This window comes from Saccopteryx leptura, chromosome 3, assembly GCF_036850995.1.
Source record: "Saccopteryx leptura isolate mSacLep1 chromosome 3, mSacLep1_pri_phased_curated, whole genome shotgun sequence".
NCBI lineage: Eukaryota > Metazoa > Chordata > Mammalia > Chiroptera > Emballonuridae > Saccopteryx > Saccopteryx leptura.
This window is the reverse complement of record NC_089505.1, coordinates 174,891,350-174,912,325: the sequence shown is the minus strand read 5'-3', so window position 1 is coordinate 174,912,325 and position 20,976 is coordinate 174,891,350. Positions and strand designations below refer to the sequence as shown.

Here is a 20,976-nt window from a genome sequence, read left to right as displayed (position 1 = left end):
ATATAGAAATAGTACACAAATAACGATGCTTTTTAGGAGTTCACTAAATTTACTAACCAGTGGTCATTTAAAGCTAGAATGACTTTATAATTTCATTTTATGCAAATAACCCTATGAATTAAAGTGTTATTTTTTTTATACAGAAAGATGCTCAGAGAGGTTAATGATTTGACCTCTTTAAGTAGCAGAGTAAAGCAGGACTCAATGTTAAGTTTTTTCATTCTAAATTCAGAATGCTTTCTGGCCTAGCACCAGATATCTTAACATAAAGAACAAAATTATTCTACGGAGATACACCAAAGGAATAGGAAAATTGTGGTAGCTATAATGATAAAATTCTAAGGAATTTTCTTAACATATATAAAATGCTATTTAACATGTTCTAAACTTTAAAAAGCAAACATCCAATTACAAGCCAGACACCTTGTAACTGACCTTGGCTCCAACGCCCAGAGGGTTTATGCTGTCTTCTCAATTCAATCCCTGAGTTTGTATAACAGCAGATTTTCAGTTTACTTAGGACTGGAGTCTTTAAACAAGTCAGTCATTAAATTCTTGATTGAAGTTTTATTCCAAGATGGGCGTTGAAGGAAGGGCAGTTTCTTTTTTTTAAATATGTCCAGGGACGAGCCTTCGCATATATAGCAATCAATTTTAAAGAACATATTTGATTATGTTTAGCTTAATTGTATTATATAATTCTTAAAATTTTGTTTGAAACCATTTGAATTCACAGATGTGAATGACTACAGCTTATGTCCTCACTATATTTGCTTCATTTTCCCCATCACTTCATAATATAAATTAGCTAAATTTTATTTAGAGGCAATATTTATAAAATAAATTAATTGTAAATTAATCCACTTGGGAGTTTAAGAACTCTTGGACAGGAATTATAAATTGGTCAGATGTGTTCCTGCTCCTAAATACTGAACTTAATTAATCTATGTAACTACCTCAGTTTCCTTGTGTAAATGGGAAGGGAAAAAGAAGCAGACAGACATAAAGTGGTAATATAGGAGTAAGGACTCAAGGACCTTATAATTTATGAAGAAAGATGTTCCCCTGTACAGTAAGTAATTCAGAAAAGCTTGCCATGGCAAGGAAGAATATAAGCTTTCATGTAGATGTTTCAGAGATGTGAGAAAGGCTCTAAATCTTCAGAAAGTTAGGGAGGTATAGTAAAAAAAATAGGTAAAACCATTGTTTCACCCATCAGGTCAGATGTGGGATTGCTAAATCAAAAAACCGTGAACCTGAACGGATAAAATTCTACCTCAAAAATAGTTATCTTTCTACCCTCCCTTTACTTCTCTGGGTTGTGCTTTTTTTCCTCTTCACAGTCTGCATGTTTTGGGGAGAACTCATCTACCCTTGCTGCTTCACTTATCTGTGCCCATGATTCCAAAGTTTTATTTTTAACCTTCATATTATTCCTAGGATTCAGTTCTATTTCCTACCATACATTTTCACTAGAAGTTTCTACTGGGATTTCAGATCAGCAGGCGCAAACCAAAATAATCTTCTTTTCTCCTTCAAATCAGCTTCTCTTTATGTGTTTTCTATCTTAGTTAGCAGTCATTGAATTAGCAAGCTGGGCATCTTGTAATTGTCCTTGGCTCCATCCACCTGAGGGTTTATGCTGAGTCTTCTCAGTTCAACCCCTGAACCATCTTTTGAATCTGTCTTTACTTCTCTGATTTGCTCTTCCTGTCCAAATTTCACCACTATGTTATTATGGAACCTTCTTCCCAAATTCTTTGCTTAATCTCTAAATCTAAATTTATTTATTTTAGTGAGAGAAAGAGACAGAGAGAGGGACAGACAGGAAGGGAGAGAGCTGAGAAGCATTAGTTCTTCATTACAACACTTGAGTTGTTCATTGATTGCTTTCTCATATGTGCCTTGTCCAGGAGTGCTCCAGCTGAGCCAGTGACCCTGGGCTCAAGCCAGCGACCTTGGGGTTTTGAACCTGAGTCTTCTGTGTCCCAGGCTGATGCTCTATCCACTGCACCACTGCCTGGTCAGACTAATCTCTAAATTCTTTAACCCTCCAACTTATCATCTTGGCATTTCCAGGATGGGCTTTCAGAAATACAGATTTGATTATATTCTTTTTCCTTCCCACATTTCAGTGCCCCTCATTGCTTAAGAATAAGACCTAAATGTTTTAGGTTGATGTTTGAACAGGTTTTAGTCTTTCTTTCATGGCATTCATCTCCCCTACTCCAATCCCCCATATCTAGCTACTTACCTGTCCTTGGACATTTCGTGTGATTGGTCTGCTCATTCATTCATTTACCATTAGCTTGCTAGTGTATGATAGATACTACCTGTCTGGAATGCCTTTTCCCCAGTCTCAACAAGACAAATCTTGATCATTCTTCAAAGGCTATCTCAGATACAGATGTCTCATCCTGTAAAGTGCCTTATATGGTGTCTCCTTATCTGTTTAAAGTACAAATTGAATCAAATCCTCTTCCTCCTGTGAAGCTATTTTCACACTTCTGGAATAGCATTTTAACACATTACATTATGATTAATTTAGTACTGATATACGTCTTTTTTAGATTATAAATTTTTTCAAATATTTTATATTAAATGTTTTATCCTTACAAATGAATAGATCTTATGTAGATATAAGAATAGTAAAATGAACACGTGCAAGCACCACCAGGTTCAAGAAATGGAGCGTCATTACCAGAGCCCTTCCTGCCCTGCTCACTTGTTTGCATTTCTGTTCCCTGTAGAGTCACTGCTATACTTTTGAGATTTTTTTTTTTACTTTTTTTTTACTTTGTGATTTTTAAACAGTGCATTGTTTGATATTACCTATTTTGACTTTTAAGTAGCATAAATGGGATTGTATGGTATGTATTTTTCTATACTTGCTTTTTTCTACTCAGTTTTTTATATTCATGCTGCTTTAGTCTAGGTGATAGAAATTTATTAAAATGAACTAGAGACTTTCTCCCTTTTTACTTCCTCTGAGAAGATTTATATAAAGGTCTAAAAGGGAAAACCTTTTGGACCTCATATTTTCAGTGTGAGATAATTTTTAATGACTGGTTTAATTTCTTCAGTGTTTAAAGAACCATATAGGTCCGTGATGGCAAACCTTTTTATAAAAACTGCCCACGTTTGCAGTGCTGGTCAACCTGGTCCCACTGGGCGGGAGGGACCAGGTTGACCAGCACTGCAAACAAGGGTAGTTTTTATAAAAAGATTCACCATCACGGATATAGGTTATTTTGTTTCTTAGTTGTGGTCAACTCTATGTTTCTTGGACTTTGTCCATTTTGCCTATATTTTCAAATTTATTGGCCTCATATTTTTTGTAATAGTTTCATATTATTTCAATCTCAACTGCATTTGAAGTTCCAACCCCTGTTTATACTTAAGATTGCTTGCTTCATATTTTCAGTCTTTTTTTTTTTTTTTTTTTTTTTTGGTCAGTCTTGCCAAGAGTTTTCAAGAACCAGCTTCTGGTTTTACTGATCACTCTTTATGTTCTTTATTTTTTTCCTGTTGTAATTTGGGTACTTAATTGTATTTTTTTTTAAAGCTTGTAGATTCCAAATCATTCTGCCTTTCTAATATGAACATTTAAGACTAAGAATTTTCTTTTACCTTCTAGCTAGATCCAATATATTAACATACGGTATTTTAGTTTTTCAGTTTTGTATTTTCTAACTTTAATTTTGTGGAATTTTTTTTTGACACAAAATATATAGAAGTATGATTTCAAATTTCCAAATTGGGAAAGCAGTTGTTTCCACATTAAGAGTTAGTTTTCTTTTTTACGTATGTCTAACTTAGTTGTTCTGAAGTCAGAGAATATTATGTTTTTTAATTTGGTGAAACTTACTTTCAGGATACATGGTGAGTTTTTAAAAATATTTACCTTGCTTAAATGATATATCCTTCAGTTTTGAATTCCATATATGTCTGTTAGGTCAAGTTAGTGAATATGTTGTTGAATCATCTATATCCATTTCTTTTGTTTTTTTATGTTGGTCTTTAGGCTGTTGATTACTGGGAGATATGTTAAAGTCTTTCTTTGACTACGTTTTCGGTATTTTCTTTGTCTTCACATTCTGTAGTTCTATGATGTATGTAGCTTTTGGTTTTGTTTGTTTGTTTTGTTTTTCTGGGTGGGAGTGGTTTGTTTTTTCCCTGACTCCAGTTGATACTTTTACTTAATTCTCATCCATTACCTTTTGATGATGTATTTTTCTCGACCTCAAGATCTCCTACTGGATATTTATTAGACCTCTCACTCTATTCTTCATGTCTCATATTTTTCTTTCATGTTTTTCCTCTTAGTTATCTGAAATGATTAGGAATCATTCTTTCTTCTTACTCAGTTGTATTTCATCTTGCTAAAACTTACTGTCTTGACATTTGTTTTTCATTATCAGAAACTTTTGTTTTTGTTATTAAAAAAGGGAAAATGGTTAACTTACTCTGGAATGGCATAATTTCAAGTATCAGTGATCAGTGTAGGATAGCAAGTTTCAACTTAGTGTGCTGTAAGAATTTTTGAAACATGCAATACTTGATTATTCAGTTAGGGGCACAGACTTCTTTTCCCTTAGATTGTCAAATTAAAAAATGACAACAGGCAGTGCAGTAGTAGCTGTCCAGTGTGTATGAATCAAAATTGTACCTTTTGGGGGGTCAGATTAGCAAAAAAAATGTATTTTTTCATATGCCATAGAATTTTAATAATTATGTGTACCATGAAATGAAAAAGGTTGAACATTGCTAGTGTACGGGAGAGTGGTGTGGGACCAGTGTTTATCAGACTGTTCTGTGTAAGGTGGCTGAATGAAATGCAGTCCATAATAAAAAAAAAAGACTATTCCTTTTCCCCTTCCTTAACAGAAGATTGGTGCAATCAAGTGAAGCCTGATTAATGTGATGTAAGGTAGCTAACTTGATTATAAAAAATTCACAGAAAAGGAAAGTTTGGGAGTGATGACAAAGATCAGCCATAAGTCACCAAGTTAGAACCTCTGTAGAAGGTGAAGGGAGTGAGGACTGGTAGTTCTCACTCGCAAGCACTAGACACATCGCTGTGCTTCTATTTGAGGACAAGAACATAGTCTGTGCTGTCCACGGTTTCCTTTCTGTGTTTTAACAGTGCCACCCCCACTAGGGATTAGAAGTTTATTTTTTAATATAATTATTTACTTGGCATTTATTTGATAAGTTATGGTTTAATAACACAAAGGAATGTCAATTTCTCATCCGTCTAGCCATCCATTTGTAATGAATTAAAAATATGTTTTAGACTGAACCAAATAATCCAAATTCATTTGGCTAGAAGTTGCTATTTGAGTTTGATGAATTTGTTTCTAGAAAGATAGCTCAGTGAAATGTATACTTTTCTGTCATCTTTGAAGTGAAAAAAAAAAAGATTTTGTTTTCTATTAATTTTTTTTCTCAAAAACATACTTCATTTTGAAAAGCATTTTTACCACTTTTTGAAATAGTAAATCAGAAAATTTAAAATTGGAACATGAAAATAATGATTTTAATTTTTTAAATATTTTGAGTGAGTTGAAGACAACTGTATAGAAATTAAGGCAATGTGACATTTGTTTAGCAGATGTTTGTTTTCCAGGACCTATCCATAGTGAACACGGGTCAGGCCATCTGATGTAAGAATATCTTTTGGTATATGTACTGCTGCTAAGAAGTTATAATGGTAGATTATTACAAATATTACTTGCTCCTACATGTAAAATACTGCCTCCTAATATCTGTATTTCTTTGTTATTACCGACTGTGTAAAAGTACTTTAAAAGGTGCTGCCCAGTTTTAATATGTAGGAATTTAGTGAGTACAGCTATTTCTGAATACATAGTTATTGAGCTGTAAAGCTGCACCCCCCCCCCCTTTTCCTTCTGCTGGGGCCGTGTTTTGGTTAAAGACCCTGGGCCTGTAAGGATGGTGAGCCCTCGACACCAGCTTTCCTCTAAAGCCTTGCAGCCCTCTTTGTAGTGCCCCTTTGACTGTCTGCTTCCTTTCATAGCTGTATAATCTTTAACACATGATTTTGTGAATGTTTGTCTTTCTTTTCTGTTCGACTGTGATTTCCTTGACAGGAATTTTTCATTTAACTTTCATCCATGGCTGTCAGGTAGTGTTTTAATGACAGATGGGCCTTGCCTTTGCATTTGGAGTAGGGTCAGAGCACAATTGGTTAACACCCATATTTATATCTAGTGTGAACCGGGCATTAGTGAAAAAGCAGTTGGAATAATTGTAGCTAGAATTTATTATGTACTTTAAATATGCTATACAAGTTTCATAAATTATCTTTTTAAATTTGTACAACAGATTTTTTAGGTGAGTACTGTTTACCCCAATCCTGCCTTGTCACAAATTACTGCTGCTATTCCCCTCTTTCTGTTGCATTTGTCTGATCTATCTACTCATCCATGTATTTTCAGCCTTTTAAAAATATTGAGGTATAATTTATATACAGTAAAACACAAATCTTAAGTGTACAGCTTGGTGACTATTTACACATAGATACAGCTAAGGATCCAGATCAAGAGATAAAAATTTCCTTCATGCCCCATTCCAGTCAGTAAGCTCCCATCTCTCCACTATTCTGATTTCTTGCCAGTTCTTGAACTGAAAGTACAGTTTGTATTAGCCTTTTGTGTGGGGTTGCTTTTGCTCCAACTTGTTTTTAAATTCACTGAAATTGTATGTCTCTAAGTCGTTTATTTTCTTTTATTGCTGAGTTTAGATAACCAAATTTTGTTTATCATTCTCATAGTACTGGACATTGGGTTGTTTGAATTATAGGTTTTCTTTATTTTTCTTTTTTTTTTCCAAGTGAAAGGAGGGAGAATAGTAAGACAGACTCTCGCATGCACCCCAACCAGATCCAATTGGCAACCCCTCTCTAGAGCTGATGCTTGGATCAACTGAGCTATTTTTAGCACCTGAGACTTAGACAGTCAGACCAACCAAGCTATTCTCAGTGCCCAGACTGATGCTCAAACCAGCCAAGTCACTGGCTGCAAGAGGGGAATAGAGAGAGAAGGGGGATAGAGGGGAAGAGAAGCAGATGATCGCTTCTCTTGTGTGCCCTGACTGGGAATCGAACCTGGGGCGTCCATAAGCTGGTCCGATGCTCTATCCATTGTGCCAGCCAGCCAGGGCCGAATTGTAGGTTTTTATGAATAGAGTTGATGTGAACATTGCTGTAAAAGTCTTTATGTGAACATTTGTACTCTTATCTTGGACACAGTAGCTCCCCATTCATCTGCAGTTTCACTTTCCTATGATCAAGTGTGTTCTGAAAATATTAAATGGAGAATTCCAGATAAACACTTTATGTTTTAAGTTGCATGCTGTTCTGCGTAGCATGATGAAATCTCTTTTTTTCCCATTCCACTCTGCCCTGGGATGTGAATAATCCTTTTGTCCAGCATATCTACACTATACATGTAGTACAATAAAGTATTTTAAGGGGGGGGGGGGGAGAAACAGACCGCACATCACTTTTATTACAGTATATTGTTAAAATTGTTCTATTTTATTATTGGCTATTATTGTTCATCTCTTACTGTACTCAATTTCTAAGTTAAACTTTATCATAGTTTTATATGTATAGAAAAAAATACTATGTATAGGGTTTGTTTTATACAGTTTCAGGCATCCACTGAGGTGTTGGAATATATCCTCACAGATGAGGGGTTACTGTATACATTTAGAAGTGGGATTGTGGGTCATGGGATAAATTGATTATAAACTCTGAATTGTTTTTCAAAGTGTGTGTCTTATTTTACGCTCAGCCAGCAATGTGTGAGTCTTCCAGGTGTTCTACATCTTCACTGACACTTAATATTATTATTTTTTATTTTAGCCAATCTCATTGCTTTCATTGACTTTCCCTGATAGTGATGTTAAAACATCTTATACATTCAGGTATTTATAATTAGAGATCTTCCTTTTGAAGTGCCTGTTCAATTTACTTATTAATTTTAATTGGGTTGTTCACCCTTCTGTGAGTAATTTTTAGAAATCTATAAATAAATTTTTTGCCAGAATTAATTTTTTTCTCCCAATCTGTGGCTTGCTGTTTTCATTTTATAATGGTACCCTTTGAAGTAGAAGTTTTTAATTTTGATGAGATCCAGTTTGTCAAATTTTAAAATGTTTAGTCCCTTCCATATCCTTCAGAATCTTTACCTACTCTAATGTCTTGAATATTTCTTTTCCAGAGGCTTTGTAGTTTTACCTGTTATATTCAGGACTATGATTTATCTTTTCTAGTATTATATTTTGTTCATTATTGTCATGTTAATTATACATATATTATTATAGGTTTATAGTGTGACTTGGAAAGACAGTTAAGCTTCTTTTCTGGTATTTTTTTCTTGCTAAATTGCATGGACTAGGATCTCTATAATAATCTTGAATATAAGTGGGAGAGGGGACATCATTTATCAAGTCCTTTATTTTTTTTTAATCTATTGAAATAATTCCGCTTCTCTATAATGCATTCTTTTTTATTTATTTGTAGATTCAATTTGCTGGCACTTTGTTAGAATTTTTAAATCTTTGTTCATGAGGGCTGGTGGTCTATAATTTTCTTTGCTTTCAATATCCTTGTTTGGTTTTGCTGGCTTCATCAGACTAAATAGGAAATGTTCTCAGGGTCTGGTCTGTGATAAAGTTTGTGTGTGACAGTTCTTAAATGCTTGGTAGAATTTACCAGTGAAGTCACCTGGATCTGAAGTGTTAGTCATACGAAAGCATTTGGAATAATGGACTCTATTAGGACAACTTGTGCCATTTTTAAAAAGTTGTGTTTTTTAGAAGTTTATCGATTTCCTATGTGTTGGCAGATCACATGAAACTATAATAACCATTTCAGAAGCCTACTTTTGGAATCGGTGGTTGTCTCTAATATTAACCTTTTTTCATGTGTTTTTTTTTTCTTCCCCCTTCTTTTTTTTTTTTTTCTGTATTTTTCTGAAGCCGGAAACGGGGAGAGACAGACAGACTCCCGCATGCGCCCGACCGGGATCCACAGGGCACGCCCACCAGGGGGCGACGCTCTGCCCACCAGGGGGGATGCTCTGCCCCTCCGGGGGTCGCTCTGTTGCGACCAGAGCCACTCTAGCACCTGGGGCAGAGGCCAAGGAGCCATCCCCAGCGCCCGGGCCATCTTTGCTCCAGTGGAGCCTTGGCTGCGGGAAGGGAAGAGAGAGACAGAGAGGAAGGAGAGGGGGAGGGGTGGAGAAGCAGATGGGCGCTTCTCCTGTGTGCCCTGGCCGCGAATCGAACCCGGGACTTCTGCACGCCAGGCCAACGCTCTACCACTGAGCCAACCGGCCAGGGCCTCTAATATTAACCTTTTTAAAATTTGTTTGCTGCTCTTTTCCTTAATTATTACTTCTATTTTCAGTTTAATTTTCTTCTAGCTATCTGGGGTAAAAGACTAAAACATTAATTTTAAGCCTTTCTTCTTTTAAACCTTTCTTCTTTCTGATAGATGCATTTGGGGCTGTAAAACCCATTACTTTATGTAATGCTGGTGGCTGAGGCCAGGCAGGTTCACACTGGATTCAGGCAGACCACAGAAGAACTGTGGAGTTGAAAGGCGTTAGGCCATTCCCGTTTATTAGATTATCACAGAGGCATATGAAGGAATAGGCAGGGGAAAACTGTTTCTTGTTGCGGCAGGCCAGCAATCAGGAAAACCATCCCCCGCATTGGTGGGCAAGCAAGCAATCAGAAACACCTGCCCCCAAGGGAAAGTACCCATAGTTGTATCGGCTACACACATGTGGCTCTGCCACATGCTCACGCACTAGTCATGCAAAGTGCTTGCAGCCAGAAAATGAGTGAGCAAGCCTAACACGGCTGTTTTCTCCACACTATCTGTGTCACACAGATTTAGATATGTCGTATTTTCATTGCCCTTCTAGGTTCTTATTTTCTTTTTGGATGCCTCCCTTTTTTCAAGAATTAGTACTTATATTTCACATTCCCAGAGTATGTCTAATAATCTATTTAGGATTATGTCTCTAAATATTAGAGGAAGATGGGGGAGGAGGGGTGAAGGAGCATAGGAAGGAGCTCAAAGTTTATGCCCCACCACAGTTTTTCTTAATTGTCCATCCTCCTCAACCTGATGTATTTGCTTTTAGGTTCTAAAGCCTTTTCTCAAGCACAAGGGTGATATAGTCTTTGAATCTTTTGCATATTCAAAAATATGTTTCTTAGCCTCTGTAAGTGAATGGTATCTTAGCTAAATATAGAACTCTTGGGTTCCATTTCTTTTCTTTCTAGAGATAGTATTCCAGTGATTTCAGGTTCTGGTGTTGAAACTGAGAAGGCTGATGTCAGACTGATTCTTTCTCCTTTGTAGGTAAATTATTTTTTTTGATTTGGAAGCCTAAAAGAATTTCTCTTTCTCTTTTTATTATTTTAGAAAATGGGTACTTTAATAGCATTTCCCCTAGATGTGTACAGTGTCTCATCTGTCTAGCTGGAATTCAAATTCAGCAAGCCTTTTCAAATTATGAACTCAATCTTTAGATTCAGTTAGATTTTCTTCTATTGGTTAAGTATCACCTCTTCTCTATGTGGTCATATTTCTCTACTTTAATTTCTTCTTTTCTTTCTCCCTTCATCCCTCCCTTCCTTCCCTTTTCTTTCCTACTTTTTTTTTTTTTTTTTTGGTATATTAGAGTTCTTGGATCTATCTTCTTCTAAGTCTCTTCCTTCAAAATTTCTACCTCTTTACATTTTTATTCTGTGCTTTGAAGTAATTAATTGTGCTTAATTTGAATCTTAGTGACCAGTAGTTTCTTCAATTAATCTAGTCCGTTGTTAGCTTTAGAAATCATGTGTTGTATCTTCATGAAGTCTTGTTTTATGTTATACTTTAATCTCTTTAAGGGTTTTCATTATTTTTCTAAGTTCAAGTTTTTGCTTTTCTTTTCTACATCTGACTTTTTCTGCTTGACAGATATTATTTATAACTGCTAGACTCCCTAGATAATGTGTTTGTTTTTTAACATTAGCTTCTTTAAACTCAGGTCTGGTAATGGTGTTCCATGGGACAGTGGTATAGAAGCAGACAGGTCACTGGTCCACTGCAAAGGAACCTGGGCCCAGACTTTTACTCCCCCAAACTTAGTACTCCACCCACCCACTCTTTAACTTCTTGACCTTTTGGGTGCCAGTGAGACCCAACACAGACTCCTTGGACTTATACTAACCAACCTTTCCTTACCCTGTTCTACTTCTGCTACCAGCAAGAACTCACAATACATGTGGGCTGAGATTTCTGTGACAGTGACCTGTAGTCCACACATAGGGATTATTTCTTATCCCTATTAAATAGCTGTTCTGAAAGTGGTCTTTATTACTCAATATAAATAAAGTAAAAGTGTTTTTATAGGAAAATTGATAAGTACTTTTAAAATGCTCTGATATATTTCTAAATTTACATTATTACCTTTTCCTTTACTCTCAGATGGACTCTTTGTGTTTTTAGGTTAGCATGGCCTTATTGAAAGACTTAGACCAGAGACTGTTTGAAAATTACATCGAGTTGAAAGCAGACCCCATCGTCGGCTCCTTAGAACCTGGAATTTATGCCGGCTACTTTGACTGGAAGGACTGCCTGCCTCCAGCAGGTAAATGGTTTCAAGTTACCGAAGTTCTCTAAAAGTAGTGTAATACATGTGGAGTAATAAATACAGATATGCTTTTAATCAATTTACATTTTCTTAAAAAGCTTTTCCTTTTATTCACATTTCTTGTATTTACTTAGGGATTAGTTAGATTGTAACTTTTTATTAGTTTAAATCCATTTCTTTTCTCTCTCTTTCTTTTTTTTTTTTTTTTAGTGAGAGGAGGGGAGTCAGTGATAGACTCCCGCATGCACCCTGATTGGGATTCACCTGGCAAGCCCACTGGGGGGTGATGCTCTGCCCATCTGGGGCCCTTGCTCCATTGCAACAGGAGCTATTTTTAGCACCTGAAGCAGAGGCCATGGAGCCATCCTCAGCGCCTGGGGCCAACTCACTATAATCAAGCCATGGCTGCAGGAGGAGAGGGGAAGATAGAGAGACACAGAGAGAGAGAGAGAGAGAGAGAGAAGCAAGAGGGGTGAGGGTGGGAAGCAGATAGTTGCTTCTCCTGTGTGCCCTTACCAGGAATTGAACCCAGGACTTCCACACACCAGGCCAACACACTACCACTGAGCCAACTGGCCAGGGCCAGTATTTGATCATTTTTAATAATGCGTACTTACTTCCTGCAGTATTTCTTTATTGCATAGATATAACAGACTTCAGCAATTTTATGCAATGACTTTTTGACTAATATCAAAAAATTTAGTTAAGAAATATGGTCATTTCTACATAAGACCTAATTATTGATGCTGAAAAAGTGAAGGATAGAAGGAAAATGTGTAGGAGTAAGATTATTATATTACTTTTAGCAAAGAATATTGACCTGCAGGAGAATGACTAACAGTTTCAGTATTATCTTTGTGATATCAAATGTGTAGTGTGTGAAGACTGGTGTTTTGGTGAAAAAATGGTAAATGCTGAAATAGATCTGTATTCTCTTAGTTTTTATTTTTAAAAACTGTATCTTCCTGGGCCCCTTGAGGTGCCCCCTTTAAAATTAAATGTTATGTTGGGGAGGTGGAATGTGAAAAACAACTTCTGTGCTGTTTGACTATAAATCATGTTATTTTCTTTTAAATTATCTTTTTTTTTCATTTACCTAAGAAAAATATATTTCCACTGCCATACAAAGAGTATCTTGATTAGTTTTGTATAGTTTTACTTTTTCCAGCACTTTCATCTAATACTGTTTTGTGATTTTTAACTAAATTGTTGTATTTCATTGAGCTAGTGCACTTCCTTCTGCTGAAGTGTGAAGTGGTAAACAGGATGCTTGCCATTTCTATTGTTAAATCAGTACCTCCTATTTAAATGTTTAGTTGTTCAACCTTAACCATCCATAGGAACATCTTTTTCTGAAAAATTTTGAGGAATTTACTAAAATGCATTTTCGGGTCTGATACAGGGTCTATGCAGGCTGTTGCTATAATGCTTTCTGGATCATTCTTATTGATTAGTAGTCATGTTCACTATCTGAGAAGAGCCAACAAAATGACTCTCATCCCATCAGTATCGCAACCTAAACAGAAGGAAAGCAAGAAAACACTATTTGAATCTAATGGGGATTTAATGAATTAACAGCCTTCTTCTCTGTCAAGGGTTCAAACCAGTTCAAGAATAAACAGTAGAGTCCGCAGATGAGAAAGCTGATATTGGAGAATGTGGTCTAGATGTAAGAGCCAGGTAGCTTCCTAACCTCCAGCCTTCACCTTGAAACAGGCCACCAAAGGGAAAGGCCAAGACTGCAGAGCACATTTATCTGTCTGGTTTCCTGCCTCACACTACTCTAGGGTAGAGAGGAAAGAAGAAAGAGACCAAACTCCCATGCTCAGGAATTTAATAAATTCATCCATGTTAGATTCAGGGAGGTGTGCTGTGGTTGCCAGAGTGTAACTATTGAAGGAGCAGGAACAGAGAGTGCTGATAGGGCCCCTGTGAGGCTGAGAACAAAGAAGGTCAGAGACCCTTATCAGAAGTTTATGTTTGAAATTCGCCACTAAGCTAAACCTGGCCCCTGTTGCTATGCCAGCCCCTGTTGCTATGCTGTGTGCAACCTCCCTAGCGAATAGCTAACTGCCACATCTGCTTCTGTATAATGCTTGCTCACTTAGGATATATAAGGACCTAGCTGTAAGCGCCAGGCGCGACTCTCATTTGCAGCTCCTTGTGAGTACGGTGTCTCCGGACATCTTGGGAGTTCGCCCCTGCACAGGTTAAACTGGCCAATAAAGTAACATCTAAACTCCTGAAAGTCTCCGACATTTGTTCTCGTACCCGGTGGATGTAACAATCCACTCAACCAAACTAAAACATGGACTAATGTCTGTGCTTCAGAACCTAAATATTAATTTCTGTTATAAGTAAACTACCTCTACCAACAGTTTAAGGATCAGTTTTAAAGAAAATATGTAGAATTTTATCTTGGCTCTGAAGTGTTTTTCACTCTACAACCAACTTCCAGTTTTCTGGATGATGGATCCAACAATCAGTACCTCCCTCACTTCTGGTTCCCTCTCAGTTCCGTGTGTGACTTCAGCTGCATGAGTACCCATCGTTCCTTTCTCGGCCTGTCCAGTACTAATTGCACCTGCTTCCTGATTCCAGCACTACCGCTCTCTTAGTGGCCATGTGCCATCAACTCTCCTCTCTTTCTCTAGGTCCTTGACATTTTTTCTCATACTATCACTATTTCACATTTTCTACTAAATGGTGCCTGACATTTTATAGTAAGCTTTTGGCAATAGATTTATTCATCCAGCCTGAACAGGTGGTGGCACAGTGGACAGAGCATCGGACTGGGACATGGAGGACTCAGGTTCAAAACCCTGAGATCACCGGCTTGAGCGCAGGCTCATCTGGTTTGAACAGGGCTCACCAGCTTGAGCTCAAGGTCGCTGGCTTGAGCAAAGGGTCATTCAGTCTGCTGTAGCCCCCCAGTCAAGGCATATATGAGAAAGCAATCAGTGAACAACTAAGATGCCGCAATGAAGAATTGATGCCTCTCAACTCTCTCCCTTCCTATCTGTCTGTCCCTATCTGTCCCTCTCTCTGTCTGTCTCTGTCTCTCACATACATGCGCGCGCACACGCGCTCGCACACACACACACACACACACACACACACACACACACACACACAAAGATTTATTCATCCAGTGGACTGATTAATGAGAAACATTTTGGCATAAGTTACTCCAGCCAGAGGTGGTAGGAAAAAACAATCATCAACTTAAATACCAAGACACAGTTTAGTTTTTAGGAGTAATAGATATTTTCAACAGAATGTCAGATTGAATAATCTTTTTTTAATCCATTCATGTCAAAGAAGAGAACTTCGGTGATTAAATAGGATAGCAGTTATGATATGCGAGCTACCCATTTAGAAATGATTAGGTTATTATGGAATACAGGCAACACCCAATATCTCTTAAATGTAACTTCACCTTTTCAAAATTATTCTGAAGACTCTTTGAGTCATGCAGAATTTTGTGAACATATTTCTGGTGCTATTTGTTGGACACTTAAAATTCTGTTCTCTGAAATTGGAATGTGAGTGGTAAACAATGGCGTGGCTGTTCTCTGATGCCCCGTCTTCCACAGGTCTTCTTCATTCTGGTCATTGAGTAGCTTGGCAGTGGCAGGTGCTATCTGAGTGGACTGCATCTTTTTGAAGAGAGAAGTCCGAGTCAATAATTTTTCCTTTACTTAACTCTGATAAAATAGTTTTTATTAATTTCTTGGACATTTTGTATTTCACTTAAAAAGTATTATGAAGTAGATTTTAATAAACTTTAACTATTTTTAAGAGAAAAGCAATTTTAGATTTTCTAAAAGAGCATCATCATAGTCATCTTTTTAAAAATCAATTTCATTATTTAGCTTAGTTTTTTCCCCCCATTTTTTTTCTTTTTTATAAGCAGTTCAGTGTATTAGAGTCAGTGCTGTAAAATGATTTATACAATGCTTTCACATTTGGTTATCATTTGTCTGCCAAGCATTTTTCAATAAAGCTAAATTTTGGCTCTAGTGGTCTTCAATGTGAAATTTATTAACTTTGAGATGACCCATGGCCTACATATTTTCTTCATTGCATGCCTTATCTGTTAAAGTATTTATTTTATTATGTATTAAATTGTTATCTGTAAACTATGCTATTTGGCACCAGGGTAAACTAATGTACTATTGTGCAAATAAACAGTTGAAGTCATTTTTAAACTTTTTGTTTTGAAGATTTTCAAACATATCAAAATACAATAGTAAAACAAAACCTGACTGACCTATTGGCGAGCTTCAACAATTATGAGCTCATAACCAATCTTGTTTTATCTGTACCCCCCTCCTCCCCACTACCTCTGGGATATATTATTTTGAAGTAAATCACCCATACACAGATCAGATAAGGGCTTAGCTTAAAAAATAATAATATCCACAATACCTTGATTAGATCTGGAAAAAATTAGCATCAATTCCTTAATTTCATCAAATATCCAGTCAATATTCAAAATTGTCATAAGAGCTTTTTAGACAGTTTATTCAACTTAGGATTTAACCAAAGTCTGCATGTAGCTTTTGGCTGATATGTCTCTTATTATTTTACTCTATAGAATCACCTCTTCAGCTTATTTGTTGAATAAATCAGCTTATTTATTTTTATTTTTTTTTTGTATTTTTTTTTTTTTCCTGAAACTGGAAATGGGGAGAGACAGTCAGACAGACTCCCACATGCGCCCGACCGGGATCCACCCGGCACGCCCACCAGGGGGCGACGCTCTGCCCACCAGGGGGCGATGCTCTGCCCCTCCGGGGCGTCGCTCTGTTGCGACCAGAGCCACTCTAGCGCCTGGGGCAGAGGCCAAGGAGCCATCCCCAGCGCCTGGGCCATCTTTGCCCCAATGGAGCCTCGGCTGTGGGAGGGGAAGAGAGAGACAGAGAGGAAGGAGGGGGAGGGGTGGAGAAGCAGATGGGCGCCTCTCCTGTGTGCCCTGGCTGGTCAGCTTATTTTTTTATAGATATTCTTACTTTCTAGATTTTTGAGATTGCTTTTTCATAGGGTCATTTAACATATTCCTCTGTCCCTTGTGTTTCCTATAAATGTGTGATTAATAAAGAAGTTTATCAGTTTTGGGGTTTCATTCTGATTTAATTTTTTTTTACTTCCACCAGGAGGTACAGTCTATCTTTTTGGATGTTAAGATTGAAATTGGATAAAGTGGTATCAGCCCGTTGGCTCAGCGGTAGAGCATTGGCCTGGTGTGTGGAAGTCCCGGGTCCGATTCCCAGCCAGGGCACATAGGAAAAGCACCCACTGCTTCTCCACCCAAACCCCTCTCCTTTCTCTTTGTCTCTCTCTTCCCCTCCGGCAGCCAAGGCTCCACTGGAGCAAAGTTGGCCCGGGCTCTTAAATGGCTCCAGTTGCAACAGAGCTGGCAGAGCATCGCCCCCGGGTGGGCATGCCTGGAATTCTGGTTGGGCACATGTGGGAGTCTGACTGCCTCCCACTTCTAACTTCAGAAAAAGACAAAAAAAAAGGGGGGGGGGGTGTCAGATTCATCTACCCTTAAAAAGTTTATCATAACCTTTCTAATATGGTTTTAATATCATATGTAATTGTTGTCATGATCTATTCCTTTTTAGAGATTGCAAACTAATGATTGTTAAGTGTAACACTAAATAAAAAAAAATAAGACATTTCACCAATTATTTGGTTACTCTGAAGTACAGTTCCTACAAGAAAGGCAGAATAAATGCCTGATTATTTAGCAGTTTTCAGAATGAGTTGGTTGTTTCATATTTTTATATAGGTGATCTATCAGATTTTTTTATCTTTATTAACTTATGGTTTGAGCATACTTAATGAGTTTCAATTTATGATAGTAGTTATTTTTTTTTAATAGTTGTTATTTTTTAATTATCAAATTACCCTCTCTGTTTGGGGAAATCTTTCCCAGTGGGCTCCTGGCTCCTGAAGATGCACCCTTGTAATGCTCACTTGTTCTCTGGGATGTTGAGGTGTTCCATGCTCACTGGTGCTTTCTGGTTCCGGACTTGGAATCAGCCATTGGAAGGGAATGGTATAATATAAAATATGAAAAAAGTTCCTCTTTTAACTTTGTTTTACTCTTTCCACACTTCGTCTTTATCCTCCCTATGTACCCCCTGACTTTTTTATAATCTCTCTCTCATTAAATTTTACCTAAAAGTCTACACAGCAAAAGCCATCCCGAAAAACTTATAGTGCAGCTTAATAATTAGCCATTTTGGTCACTATTCTGAACTTCCGGTGGAAAACTTTTGCATATATTTTTGAAACAACATCTTGAATATTTCCTGGAAGTTCACAATAGACATATCCTTCCCTTAATAGGTGAGGAAGCTAAGAAAGGTTATCTGAGGCCATGGAGGACCATTTAGTTGACAAAACTAGGACTTTTCTCTCTCTGTCTCAGTTTAACACTTATCAGCAAGTTCATTAATGTGGCAAATTCTATATTGAATAAACTAACAGTGATATAATTTGAATCCAAAACTCAGTTTGGGACTAGATTTTAATTGGTTGGAACAATCACTTCAATTAAGATAATGTTAATAAAATCTTTGTATTTCACAGGGTATTTACTTGGGATATAGATTTTCCTTTGGATCAGTTTACTTCCATTTTCTGATAATATTTCATACTAACAGTCAAAATGTCTGAGAGTTAAAGTAAATTCATAAGTATGATATATTTGAAAATCCATTTTTCATTTTTAAATTACTGTCATTTCTAATTGCAAATGGTGTGACAGCCTATGATTTGAGTAACAAGGACTTGAAGAATTATATGTAGAATGAATATCACTTCCAGCAAGTTTGTGTATTAAAAGAGTTTAATAATAGGTTTATGAAATCATAAAAATCCACCTTCAGAGACTTTAAATATAATGGATGTGAAAGAAATTAGTATTTTTGTATTCTGTGGCTGGATATATTAATGAAAAGAAAAATTGGTGTATATTCCAGGACTTTTTTCTTTTTTTTCAATTTTGTGCCATAGCTTTTTTTTTTTTTAATTCTTTGCTAAGGGAAATATGTATGGCAAGTGTTCACTGCAGCAAGTTTTACTTTTGGGCACATGGGTCCATATTCAGCAAGACTGTATATAAAGTAATGTTGTCAATGCAGTGCTGTTGATAGGGCACACATTCCTGCTTTTCTCTCCCCGTTGTAAAACTGGCAGTGCCCACTAGAGATAAACATGCATTTTTACAATGAACCAGTTCTACTTCAGTTTATTACCTAAAAGAAGTGAGTTGTTATGTCCACCAGAAGACATGGACAACAATATTCATAGTTAAAATTTGATATAGTTAGAAATGGGAAATTACTCAAGTGTCTGTCAGCAGTGAAGTAGATACATAAATTGTGGCATAATCATAGTAAAATTCTATATACCAATGAGAATGACCAAATCCTTCTATATGCAACCACATTAATGGTTCTCACAGACATAATGTTACTGGGTAGAAGCCGGGTCCAAAAGAATACCTGTGAGATGGTTTACCATTGTGAGTCTGCGAAACACAGAGTTTATTCTTGTGCTATTATTTAATTATTGTATTATTTTCTATATTAACAACTGTAAGTTTACTTCTGACCCACCCTGTACTGTCTGCCTCAGTATGAGTTCACTATTCCATTTATATGAAAACCAGCACACTGATTGATGGAGACAGAGGTCAGAGTAGGAGTTACATTTCAGGTCAGGGTATTGCCTGGGAGGAGTACAAAGAATCTACTGGGATGCTGGAAATAACTATGCTAGATCTTGATCTGGGTGGTGGTTACATGGTGTGTACAAGTATAAAAAAATCAAGCTATTCACATAAGATTTATATACTTTGCTGTGTGTGTAAGTTATACTTACTTTTAAGAGAGAGGAGAAAGGTGTGTGTGTAAGTTATACTTACTTTTAAGAGAGAGGAGAAAATTCCTATCAGCAAACTTAAAAATCTTCACAACAGAGTATCACAATTCATAAAATATAGTTAATTACATACCTTTTCCAAATGCATATCTTTTGTGTAATACTTGGTGTAATACTGGTATTTTCAGCTGTGAAAGTCACTAACCCCAATATCCAAGTAAAGTTAACCTAGATTCATACCTTCAAATCATTGTGATTTCAATTCAAAAATACTTTTCATACTGTTAAATGTTTAACTTTAAAAAATTATAGTTGATTCTATTACCATCCATCAAAGTCCCCATTTTTCTCCCTGGGAAAGGGTTGTACTGCTGTACCTATTGAGGTTAGACACGGCCCTGTGGAAGCAGTGTAGATGACCCAACCAGCGCCTTGAATTGCAAGCCATGGTTTTTCTTGGTCTTTCTCCCCTACTTTGTGCTCATGGGAGCTTGCGTTAAAGTGGAACCTCCATAAACTGAGATGCCTTATCACAGTGACCTCTTGATCAACCCCCACTGGATATATCTTGTGAGCAGAAAGTACATTTGCTGTTGTCTTAACCTGCTGGCATTTTAAGTTTTTAAAAAAATTTTAGCATAAACTATATTAATTAAACTAATAACAATTATTTCTTTATCACTTCTGATTTTTAATTTATAATGCATGTAATACATAATGTAAATATATTTATAAATTGTTTTTATAAGTTTACATATTTATATTATATTTTTATAATATATGTAATATGTTAATGGTACATGTCTTTATAAGTTAGACATTATATATCATATATTATAACCTTATATATATTTACATACAAAAATATATGTGTCAAGAGGGCATAAAATTATTTTATCTAATATTTGCATAGTAAAAAAAAAGTTTGAGGACTACTCTACTAGACCATCTCTAAATGACAAGCACCATGCCTTAGTCACCTCTGGTCTCCCTACAATAGGAAGTCCCTATGCATAAGAGATTTTTAACAGTTTGAACAAATGAATGCTTTAATTAATAAATAAATGGTTTCCCAATTTGAGAATTATTCTAAGTCAACCTTTTCTCCTGATAAGAAAATTTCTCAGACAGGTAATACTAAAATTCTTAGGTGCCTGTAGAAATGCAAGTGACAGCCCATCGTACATCACTTTAGAAACTGTGTGAATGAAAGGGACATCATTCAAGTCATAACAGCGTGAATGAAAACATGCAGTTGGAGTGTTGACCCATTTTTGTGGGTTTCTTTTTAATCTTGTAGCATTGAAAAGAAAATACCAGTTTGCTTGGCTTATATTGAAAGCTTGATGAATTTGTTGATATGTCATTTCGGTCCACTTTTAAATAAAAAAAA

The 20,976-nt window shown here is 36.5% G+C and overlaps 1 protein-coding gene across 4 annotated transcripts in view; it reads left to right on the top strand.

Moving 5' to 3' along the window:
* Positions 1–20,976, top strand: part of EXOC2 (exocyst complex component 2) — a 386,269-nt gene that overhangs the window by 338,106 nt on the left and 27,187 nt on the right. For all 4 annotated transcript variants that reach the window (XM_066376909.1, XM_066376910.1, XM_066376908.1 and 1 more), the window contains one exon: positions 11,540–11,681. In XM_066376909.1, the coding sequence (XP_066233006.1) occupies positions 11,540–11,681 (142 nt within the window). The remainder of the gene's footprint in view (positions 1–11,539; positions 11,682–20,976) is intronic.